Raw genomic sequence first — 12,263 nt, 5'->3', positions numbered from 1 at the left:
GAGTTTTACATTTATGAAACAAAAGAAAAAAGAAAAATCCTCGGGGTCATAGATATGTAGTGGGTGCTTCATGTGCAGACTTGGAATCTGTGGGATGCAAAATACGTGTGGGGATATGGAGGCTGCTACAGCTCGGATCCACGATGGTTTTCCTTGCCTAGAGTCAGGATCTAGCTCCCATTGGTATTAGAACAATATTTATTTGTGTTAGAGGGGAGGTGATTCATTTTACTCAAAAATCACTGGCACAGTATGGGTGAAGGCTGCCTCTCGCTGCGCATTTTTTCCTCTCATTAAAGGTGTCCGCGCCCAGAGAAGCAAGCCAATGCCTACCGCAAATTTACGTGTTAGTGCCAGCTCCGGCTTTTCTTCTCTTTGTGAGCTGTCTCTCCCTGCAGAACAAACTCACCGTGTGTGGGTTGAGGCAAGGGAAAGGGTCACAGATTTTTTATCACTGCATTATTTAAAATCCTGCCGAGTTTGTTTTTCCCTCTTAGCACATTCATCCGAGTAAAAAGCAAAGTGTAATCTTGAGAGAAAAGAAGAAAAGGAGGAATGCAAGATTTGTAGCCCGGGGTGGGTGATGACTCACCTAGACAATGTTGAGATGAAATGGGAAAAAAAAAACAAGTTCAATGGGAGTTTTTATTGAGCAGTGCTTAAAGCCACCTTTCTCTTAACAAGCTGCAGTGAGAGGTGGTTTGCCTACCAAGCTTGCCTGCAGCTCTCTGCAGGGTGATTATGTCACAGCGGGCCAGTCAGAATGATGTGTATCTCTCTGTTACAAGGCGGCTCAAATGCAGCAAAGGCTCTGACTAGGAATATTATTATTATCTCCTCCAGGATCCTCTCCTCGGCATCGGAGCTGCTGCTTTGTGGGAGCTCTGGGGAAAGCTGTTTTTGAAATAAGCTGCCTGTCTTTTATTCTGCTTCTCCGACAATAATATTCACAAAAGCTTTTTTTTAATCATTATTTCCCACCACCCACATGGACAATGGTGGAAAGGCTGTACGATAAAGCGATGATCTAGATATGTGGAGAGTGAGCTTTTTTTTTTTTGTCCTACCTTCCCTATCATACCTTTTCATGGCAGCCCAAAGGGACGTTTCTTTAGTTGTGGCTCCTGACCAACCAATCAGGAAGCGGTGAGCCGTGTCTTAAAGGGCTATCTGCCATCTCTGATGGCGTGAAGCCTAGAGAGCCAGAGGAGGCCGGCAGCGGTGCTCCGATTTCTATCAGGGCCACGGTGTAATGACGAGCTGCCTCCTGATAGCACACAGAGATTACCCCCAGCCTCTTATCACTGCTGGCATACAGTTTGACATTAGAAAGAAAGGGAGACCACCCCCCCTTGCACTCTCACTGCTTCACTGAAAAGATCCAGTTGAATTCCTGCTTTTGTTTCCTTGTCTTCCATTTGTCCGTGCAGGACTTCCTACTCCTCTGGAGCCTTGCAAGCTTTTAAACCACCAAGCTCCAAATCTAGTGTTTCGTTAATTGAGTTAAATGGATTGGTGGTTGAGATGATTTGTCTGTTGGCTTTTATTGCTGCAATTTAGGCTGTGCCTCATTGCATTATGCCACCTAATGAGAGCCCTCACCAGATGTTTTGTCTCCTCTGGTATTAACATCCACATGTTCACTTAGGAGGAGATAGCGGTGATGTGATAGCGCTAATTCCCTCCAATTTGTAGTTGTTAATCGAATAAAGGCACTTTGGCGAATGGAATTCCTGTACATTTTATTCCATATGTATTATTCGTTTCGCTTTTGTCGGATCTGTTGGGTTGAAAGTCCCGCGCCCCATCCCTATATTTCACACTCGGCCCTCTGCAGGAGTTCGAGCAGATCTGAATCCCCTCTAGTGAAATATGTCTCGTCCCTTTTCCTTCATTTCTCCTTATCTGGTTAGTGCTGGCTGCGGGCCTGCTGCGCCGTTGATTTGTGACTTTCTCTGTCTGCGGCGGTGAGAGGCCTTAATGCAGTGCGTGCCTCTGCCCTTCTCCCTCACGACGAAACAGGCTCCTGCATTCCCCTGATAGACTGCTAATTTGTATATGAACCTGACAGCCAGCGATGATAAGAGCTAGCAACTGCCTCACAGCCAGGGAGGGAGGCAGGGAGGAGTGAGATCGAGGGTAATATTTTACACAAAGCTCATGGCCCTGTGCGCTTCCATCGGTATTCATTTCCTTCCGTCTGTTGCTAGGGCGAGCGGGGGCAGGAGTTTCCAGCCCTGGTGCTCTGCCGTACACAAGCAGGCGTTTATACATGCTTATAAAAAATGGCACTTGGGGCGAAGTACAAAGTAGTTTGTGTGTGTTTTGCAAGCATGCAAGGGGGAGACCACTTCATTCTACTTGGTCACCATGGAATTCATTATCATCTTAATGATGCTCCAGTCGAGGCGAGTATCCATCGGTTGACAGTTGCGTGGGATGCTATCTCTCTCGTCTCCATATATCTCGTCCCTCTTGGTGGGGTTTTTGCATTATTACTGCCTCACACCTGTTCTGACAAGCCAGCGGCAGAGTATGAGGAGAAAACGGAGGGTGGGAATTGAAAGCAAGGTAGATGAAGTCTGGTTCCCATGGAAAGCGTAACACCGCTGCGGCTTATAATAAACGACCGCTCGGGAGGTCATTAAGTTTCTGGAACGGTGTGAGGACAAATGCTGGGAAGATAATTAATTTGGTGTCTCCTGTTGTAGCCTGGGAGCTGTAGTCCCACTGTGCATGGCTAATGCAGCATTTATTGCTAAAGTAGCTTTAGCAGATGTCTGGAGAGAAAATGTTGAGGATGCTGAGTGGAGTACTCCTGATTGATGTTCATGCTGCAGTTTACTTTTTTTTTTTAAATGATCACATTTATGATTTAGAAAGGGAATTAGAGCTAGCTAAAGCTCAATCATGGTTAACACAGAGGTGACTATGTTTGCTGACCTGGTGTTCCAGGACCACTGTGAGCTGGGAGGGGATAGGGGGCTCCCAGAGACACTGGATGGAAATTGGAGGAGAGGGCATTGAAGGAGGAAGCTGACAGTGATGAAACACCAGGCAGGGAGGCAAATTAACACCGTGTAGGTTAAAGTGTGTGTACACACATGCGTGAGGGGGTTTGTGTGTTAGTAAGTACAGGCTTGGACAGACAGGTTCAACCTGGATAATTGAGTGCTTGATTGTCCATGCCAGGAAATGTGCCCCATGGCTCACTTGGCTTCTTTCATTTTCACTCTCATTTTCTTCCCCCTGCTTTCTGCTAAATCTTTTTTTTTCTGCCATGTGATGGCACCACTATAGAAATACAAACGTTGTTGTGTATAAAGCCCCATGAAGCGTCTTTGATTAGCTTAATGTTGAAGCAGGTAGAACAATGTGCTGCTTGTTCATGTATGCTCTACTGTTTGGGACTATAAACTGGTTTTGAAATCTTCTGTCATCAGCTGTGCAGCACCTAATTGTTTCCCCAGTTCTTATCACCTACGTGAACCATGTGATAGACCATCATGAAGTCCAGTTCAGCCTCTACAACCCCCTCACACTCAAATAATACTCAATGGTTTAATTTATCAAGTATTGACATTAGTGTCGCACCAATACCAGTATCAGGCGGGGCCCCGATCCAGCACTAAAATCGTGGTATCGATATCGGAAAGTACCAAAAATAGGGCACAGATACCATTTTTGGGAGCCAAAAGTTTATTCAACTATTGTCACCCATTCAATTCAATTCAGTTTATTTATATAGCGCCAATTAACAACACGTCATCTCAAGGCACTTTACAGTTCAACCAGATCATACAGTCAAATTGATTCAAAGTTTTCTATCTAAGGAAAACCAGCTGATTGCATCGACTCATTGACTCAAATGCGATCCCTCACACTAAGCATGCTTGTAGCGACAGTGGAGAGAAAAAAATTCCCTTTTAACAGGAAGAAACCTCCAGCAGAACCAGGTAGGCAATAAGAAGTTCAACTGGATTCACTTTGTATTAGTCTTTTTCCTGCTTCACCAAGGTAGGCAGCAGCTTAACAAAGCCATGATGGCAATTATTTTACATCCAAGTAGTATCCAGTTCTTCATATATATACACACAAACATCAATTTCAAACAGATGGTATCGGTATCGCGCAATACTGCACAGCCAGGTATTGGTATCGGGGCCAAAAATGGCATCGGCACAACACTAATTGATATTAAGTGCTAAAGCAAAAGATAATAGAGCGTCTTGTTTGACATGTTAGAGAGCAAAATTGGCAGGTGATTTTTATATACTTTGTTTTCTTAGGACATTTGGATTGCATAATGGTTTGTTTTCCATTTAAAAACATCATGCAAAACCCAAAAAGCACAGATTTCACCATTCCTGGCATCCCATACAGCCACCTAGAACCATAGTGGTAATTGCGTCACTTTATATTGTGTTTCAGTTTTTAAAAATCAGTTTGTAAAAACTTCTATCTAAGCCAAGAGATGCTCCGCACAGACACCTTAAAAGCACCTCTTTGAAGACTCCAGAGCTGAAACCTGTGGTGGGCTGCTTTGCGTGCCAGGCGCAGAAGCCTGGAACACTGCTGCGGTGGAGGAGGAGTGGATGTTGCAGCAGCACATTGAATATGTAGTGTCATAACAAAGCCAGGGGTTTTAAGAAAAGCAGACCAAGCTGCCTCACGCTCAACTAACCACATCCTAGGTATTTGGATTCGGTAGGAAGTCCTGCAGCACGGAACTCTGAAGCCTTCTGAAGAGGTCCGCTGCAGTGGGATGGTCAACTGCAAGGAACGCTAACTGCTTTTGGGGGTCACATTATTTGTAAATAGAGTCGTTTTGGGTGTATTGCAATTTCTGTATGAATTTAGCTCTTCTATGATCTAGGAAATGATTGAGCAAACTGCACCAAGAGGTCCAAAGAATACAGGAGATGGGTTATAAAAGAGTTCAATGGAAAAGAGGTACTTTCTGAATCAAATTACTCTGTTACTGTACCACGGTCTAGAAACATAATTCAGGAGGAATGTGTTTTTTTCTACATCTTATAACTAAGATATTATTGGTCGAAATTTTGAAGTTGGTTTTGTTAAGGCAGGAAGGCAGATATGTTTTGTTGTTGCATTTTCTTTTTTTTTTTATTGCACTTCAGCTTCTTCTACTTCTTCAAATGTCCTGGACTGACCAAACTCTGTCCTTTCCAGCTAATTTGCACTAATATCTATGTTCTTGCAGAGTTTGCAGAGCCATAGGTCATGAACGCCACAATTTTGCTTCTTCTGGGGCATTTTAGCAAAGGAGCTAGGAGTAGAAAACACAGAAGCAAATACCTTAGTCTTTTTATTGTTGGGCCTGCATCTAAAATTTTGATGTGCGACAGAAAATGTATACCACATAAACTGCATAGTGAGATACGTTAAAGGCAGTATCATGCTTTTGGGAGGGTTTTCCTCTTCGGGGAAAGAATGGTATGAAAACTTTAAAATTTACCTAAAAAAACCTTCAGACATGTATATCTGCTTTCTTTCCAATATGTAACATGTGTCAAATGACTCAGAATTAAATCGTAATTATAGTCTTAAACGACACGAGCCCCAAACAAAGCCATACAAGGGGTCCCTTTGTTTTTACCAAACAGCTGTAGTGATAGAACTGGAAATTAGAGCGTAGAAAGGCATGTCTGTTCTTCTGTTGCAGGAATTTGTCTGTATTTTAGTCTGGTTTGACCTAATCTTTGACTGCTGGGATTTTTTTTTTTATGCTAAAAGATAATTTGCTTTGCTACATGGATTGCAGGGCATGAAATACAGCTCCCAGATCAAAGGTAGAGTGAAAGCCTGGGGATCATTTGATATTAAGCAGGGAGGGGCAGACGTGTGCCGGGCAACGGAGGAAGAAACTGGTCTCTCAGCAGTCTTTGCTAAATGAGGTTAATTGAGTCTCGGTAATTGCTGACCTTCGTGTCTGAGTGAAATCGCATCCTTAACTGATCAATGCTTTTCATAAATTTTATGCCTCAAGGTCATTCAGCTGATTACACCGCCCTCCCTCCTTTTTTTTCTCCGGTAGCCTTTTGTGTAAAAATGAAGCATGGAGGCATTTTTAACATTAAAAGAATGCTATTAGGCATGTTTAAGATTGACCATGTTAATAAGCTGATGGTGTTAAATAAAAGCTATCTGGACATGAAGACTTTTCAGCTTCTCCTCTGCGCATTGCCACGCCGCTTTCAGCCTCCCCGCTCTCCCTCTGCGGCCGTGCTACCATCTGGAGATTTATGGAGTGAATATCTGTGTTCAGGGAAGTTCGGACTTTTTAAAACAAACAGCGGTGTAATTTGTAATTTGGCATTCCCTAAATCTAGGAATTATCGTCCGGCATGTGGCGCTTTAGGGATTTAAGACTGTAAAAATGGGTTTTACTGGCCAAGCTCCCTCCTTAACTTCTTTTTCTTTGCCCCCCCCCATGTTCTTTTTTACGCCTGCCGAGGAAACGGGAGGATTTCACAGCTGCTAGGAACTGAGCTCTGGCTGGGCCCCCATGACCTCCTTCTTTCTTCTTCCCCCCTTCCTCGAGCCTCGCTCTGTATTTCTCCCTCTATCCAGCAGGCTCTCTCCTCAGGGAGCTCATGTGTGGCTCAGAGGAAGCTGAATCATAAAGCATAGCTAATGAATAGAATAGAGAAGGAAAGCTGAGGCCAGCTGACGGCCCTCCAGAGAGGAGCCCAGGCCCCTGAAGCCCCGGGCTCAAATAGCAGACGGCCCTCGCAAAGGTCAAGCTTCCTGCGGACCCGCTCCAAGGGCTTTTGGCTTCCAGGCAATGTGGCTTAAATTTCCCCCTCGGTTTTGTTTAACGGTTAAAAAAAAATATTCCTCTTTCCTTTGAAAAAAACGTGGCCTTTGCTTGTCTTTCTGTTTCTCCTCATGAGTATTTCCTGTCTGTCTCATCTTTCTCCATGTTGTTAATGGAAGTCAGGGTTGCCTCAACAAAGAGAGTGTGAAGAATTTGTTATACATGACCTCCTCACACCACAACCGCAGGCAGCTCAGTCTGCCGGCAGCACGGCCCACAGAAAAAATGTCAGCTTGACCAGCAGCAGGCAGAAAGCTGCAAAAAAACAACAGCCTGCAGAAACGGAGCTCTGCTGCGACATGCCTTTTTTAAAGCATCGCCTTTTGCAAGCCAGCCTTGTAATTGTGGATTATGTGACTGACTCATACAGACTTGGCAGGTGCACAACACGGCATTAAGCTCTAAATATTGGTTGTTGTTACGTGGGATACGGTTAAAATATAAAAGAGCTTTTCTCCTTCATGCCAAAATGGGAAGGAGGAGATCTAGATTATTATGACAAATGTTGAACACAGCTTTTCTGTTCTCAGGAACTTGTTATGTCTGTCTCCCCCTCTGGATAACCACTTTGGTCATAACAACTGTTTTAGCTGTTACACAGAGTTATAGCCTCACCTACCCTGTTTTGTTTCTCCTGCTTTCCTGACCCCCGTGCCACTCTGAGCACGACCCTCAGCCACCTTCCATGTCCATTTGACAAGCTTCATTTCACTCTGAGCCCATATTTTTCTTTCAGAGCCTGCGGGGTGTCGATTCAAGGCTGAGGTTGTGTTGTTGCTTTGCTGAGGGTTGGTACTGGAGCGTTTAATGTCATCCAAAGCGAACAAAGAGTTTGTGTTTGAGCCAGGCGCTCTGCTTTCGGGGAGAATGAAAGAAGGCAATACATAACACCCTGTGTCTCTTCTATAAGCTATCACTTTATCTGCTGTTAGAGGAAGCTGAAAATATCTCCGTTCCACCTCGATGTTCCACCTATGGAGACTAAAGAGGTGTTTAGTTCCTTTCCAGTTGCAGAAATTGTACTGTTTTCATATTTTTAAGTGTCAGTCTGGAAATATACATAGAAAATAGTATCTAGGGTTGAAAATGAAAAGAAATTGCAGGAGCTCTGAAGATTTACTGCACATTAGCACCAGTTAAAGTTACCTCCAGAATCACACCAGCTGCTAATTCTTTCACTATATAGTTCTTTATCAAAAACAAATCTCATTCGACATGAATCTGTCCCTTCCACAGCTCTAAACAAAACATTCTGTTAAAGAGTCTTGTTTTGTGCAGAAGTCATTAAGTATTCAGATTTAAATTCTCTGTCTGCTAATGTTAGCAAATTATCTTAAGCCTCAACAAATTAACTCCTAAAGTTTCCTGGTTTAATAGAGACTGCAGAGTTTGACAGAAACATTTTATTTTTTATCCAACTCCTCAGATCCTCCATGTTTCTTCCCCTGAGCTTTCATATCGCTGCTTTCATGGCCTGTTAATAAAGCAAGTTCATAAGAGAACGGACTCTACTTCAGGTCAGTTATGGTTTTGGAGAAAAGAGACGACCAGCACTGAGCATAGAAGCAATAAAGTAGGAATCTGAAGGTCTTGGAAAGAAGAGGATTTCCTCAAAACACTTGTGAAGAACTAACAGGGATGCCAAGGACAGCCATCTGTGTTTACAGAATCATCCGCGTTCTCTCTATGTCTCCCTTGTAGTCACTCAGATTTGCTGTTCATTCTTTGCATATGCTCCCTTTGTGCGGCATGAAGTACGAGCGTGGCGGTTAAGGACACTCGGGGCCCTTTGGGCGGAACATATGTTCAGATTTTTACAAGTCTGCACTTCTTAGATGAAAGCAGAAAGTATAGCTTCAGAAAAAAAGTTCACTTGGTGAGCTTTAATGCCATCTTCCATCTGTTCTCTGTACTTTGTAGTGATTCAACAAAACCAAACCAACCATATATCTGTGATTAGCTTTTTTTTTGTAGTCAGATGTTAGATTGTAATATACTTTAATCTTTTTTTGGAACATATCCCTCTAAGACTTACATTTTTGTACGCATATGAAAGCCCTTTTTGGATTATGCTAAAGGAAACCTGTCTACTATTCTGTCACAGGCATTCATAAATGTTTAGATGTGGACTATATCATGATGGAAGTATGCACGCCCCCTTTTTTATTTTTTATTTTTTTTGGTTTCCTTTGGACTGCACTGCTGAGCTTTTGTTCTGTTCTTTGTTTTGTTATTGATATGAAACCAAAAATTAATAAAGATATCTATAAAAAAAAATATATATATACTTTAATAGCTGATTTATTAGCTTTAATCATCGTCACCTGGGAAAGATCCTCTGATGAAATGGGGATTAGATGCTCAAAATGAGAGCAAGTGAATTGCAAAGCATTTATTGGTCAAAAACTGTCCGTGCACGCTGCCATTTCTAAGCAGCAACATGTTTTTTCCCAACTCTTTGTCATCTGATGCTGCATTGCCAACCGACTGCCTTCCTATGTCATTGACAGCATTTCTTGTGAGGGGTTTCAGGTGGCCCAACACTGCCACCTAATGTTACCTCATCAGGGAAAGTCAGGCGTAAAAGGAGCTCCTCTCCCTTGTTGATTGGTGGCTGCTGATTGATTGGATAACGTTATGAGTTAAAGCTGAACTCTACCTCCAGGCAGTGTGCCTGGGGTTGTGTTTATTTACAGATAAATACCTCAGATTAAATGGCTTAACTTTAATTTTGTTTTAGCAAAGAGACGTTAGAAATGTGTATCTTGCTCTTAATTATAGTTCATTCTCGATTCTAATCAGCTGAATTTCTGCCTTTGTTTCCCTCCAGGTGTCTGATGTAGGATCAGAGACGCTCTTTTCTCCTACCACACCCAAAGGTAAGAGGCTCATGTGTTTTCTCTGCTTTATTCATTAACAGAACAACATCTGGGTTTTTCAAATAAGTCCGGTTCTCTCTTGCTCTAATCCTGCAGCTCCCATTCGGATTTAAATGTCGCCAGACATAAACAAGGTCTGGTGACTACACATGCCTGCGTTTTTTTTGTTCTTCCCGGGTGCACGGCAGTGTTTCTTGGACGACCCCGCCAAAGGCTTAGCCCTCCTACATATTGGTTCATTAGAGAGGATTTAGAGCCTCCCTGCCACATGCTCCCACAAATGGGAACTTCCCCTCAGGCATTACAAGCTCTCTGACAGCAGGCCTGGATCATAATTGATGCCAAAGGAAAGACAGAAAAAGGAGCTTTGTCAGCCCCCAGACAACACAAACTCTGCATACATTCACATATGGGAATTAATAGGCCTTTCCTTTTGTTTCGCCATGACCTCTCAGGATCCCACGTGATTTTCAGCATTTGTGTGTGTTACGTGACGTGCATGGGCAGGTTTTTCTGGCACGTTTTGGGCACTGTGAGGCCAGACTGCAGACTGATGGTTGCACCTGAATATTTGATACATGCAGGGAGGCTTAGCAGCTCAATACAGGGGAAAAGGGGTTTAGCTACTCAATCAGCTTACTCATGACAGACAGCAGCATGTAGACCACGTCTCCTCTGCTGGAGAAGCAGGAAGGACGCCCATTACCACAAGCTGAGATGCATCTACTCACTGTAAACTCTGGCCAAATGAGAAGGGGGTTAACAGGCGGACCCCACAAATGGATCACCTTGGTTTCATCATACAAATCTAACCAGACATGTTTTTTTTTTATTTGGTTTCTTTTAATTCAGGGGAATGCGTAATGGTTTTTTGCTAGTTTATAGTACGATTGGACTGTATGTATATTTCTAATCCACCTAAACCATCTTGGTTTCTTAGATTACTGTGGCAAACAGACACAAAACATCAGAGAAAAACCAGAACAAAGTGATCTAAGCAACAGATTGATAGATAAGGATTAAAAACAGGTTAATGTTTCCCAGCATCACAGAATCAATACAAAACATCTTGATTTTGTTAGAAATTGGTTCAGTGTTTTAAGGAGGGAAAAACCACAGGCAGCAAGGTTTCTGGCTGAAAACCTGATCCAAAGAATGTGCATAAAGCACAGCGGCAGAGTTTTTGTCTCCTTCCCTCGGCCTGAATCACATAATTTTCATTATATTCAGGCAAACATATTTTGTTTCCACCATCACTGCTGTTCGGGTTCACTGTAAAGCTGCAAGTCTGGGCTTTAAGAGGTTAGTTTCTGCAGAGGTTTAGCTGACACAAAGGCCGGATCCATGATAGACATGCAGTTCATAGAAAGGAAAACCATTATCTTTGATCTTCATACACCACAGGCTCCTCTTCTATATGTTCTTGCTCTATCTCTGACCCATAAATCTTTTTTTGTTGTTTTTGCAGTCTCACGCCAACATATTCTGGTTTTGACAGATCTGGGTGTCGTAATGCTTTCATTCTCTCAACAAAAACATTTAAAGGGATTAGTCAACTACAAACTATTCATGCAATGGAGATAATTGTAGTATCATCATGGTGGGCCGACTGTTGCTGCAGTCGCTTTACTAAACACAAGGAGCTGCTGTTGAGAAAATGATACACAGGAACAGCAGTAATAGCTGCAGAAGAAGAGCTGAAAGAAGTAAAAGTCCAATGCAACATGATCAATTGAAGTTTAGTTTGATCAGCTTCAAATTTCCCTTTGTTTTAATAACATTTTTCCATTTTACAAATGTTGTTTTACAATTAAATACCTCAAGATATTGATACCGCCACACTCGAAGTGTAACCTTTGCATGAAATCAGAGTATTTTCTCTGAAAGTTAAATTACTTTAAACCTTTTTGAGGGCGTCAGTGGTTTTGTCTAATGCTGCTTTCGATTTACCTCGGACCAGGGAAGTCAGAGTGACGTACAGCTAATTCCTGAGCTCATACTGTCCTCTATGTTTCATATATGGCCACTACAGTCGCTGCTAATTTCATAACGATGAAGAAACCGACATCTGTTTGGGTTTTTGCTGATATAGTTTAAACATTTAAACAAATATTGTAATTCAATTCAATTCAGTTTATTTATATAGCGCCAAATTCACAACACATGTCATCTCAAGGCACTTTACAGTTCAACCAGATCATACAGTCAAATTGATACAAAGTTTTCTATCTAAGGAAAACCAGTTGATTGCATTGACTCATTGACTCAAATACAATCCCCCACACTAAGCATGCTTGTAGCGACAGTGGAGAGGAAAAACTCCCTTTTAACAGGAAGAAACCTCCAGCAGAACCAGGCTCAGTGTGAGCGGCCATCTGCCGAGGCCGACTGGGGTTCAAGGAGACAGAAGCAGAGATACAAAAAGCAGCTGTAAAAGGCGGCCCCGTCCAGGAAACACACAGCCAGGCAGACGAGCTCCAAGGCAGCTCCCATGCCAGAGGACGAAGAGAGCACATCCACTCAGTCACGGTCAGAGAAACAGG

The 12,263-nt window shown here is 42.8% G+C and overlaps 1 protein-coding gene across 9 annotated transcripts in view; it reads left to right on the top strand.

Moving 5' to 3' along the window:
* Positions 1-12,263, top strand: part of fbrsl1 (fibrosin-like 1) — a 458,506-nt gene that overhangs the window by 394,447 nt on the left and 51,796 nt on the right. For all 9 annotated transcript variants that reach the window (XM_038273619.1, XM_038273614.1, XM_038273613.1 and 6 more), the window contains exon 7: positions 9,672-9,720. In XM_038273619.1, the coding sequence (XP_038129547.1) occupies positions 9,672-9,720 (49 nt within the window). The remainder of the gene's footprint in view (positions 1-9,671; positions 9,721-12,263) is intronic.

This window comes from Cyprinodon tularosa, unplaced genomic scaffold, assembly GCF_016077235.1.
Source record: "Cyprinodon tularosa strain WSP-4 unplaced genomic scaffold, ASM1607723v1 ctg88, whole genome shotgun sequence".
Classification (NCBI taxonomy): Eukaryota; Metazoa; Chordata; class Actinopteri; order Cyprinodontiformes; family Cyprinodontidae; genus Cyprinodon; species Cyprinodon tularosa.
This window is presented reverse-complemented; position numbering and strand designations above follow the sequence as displayed.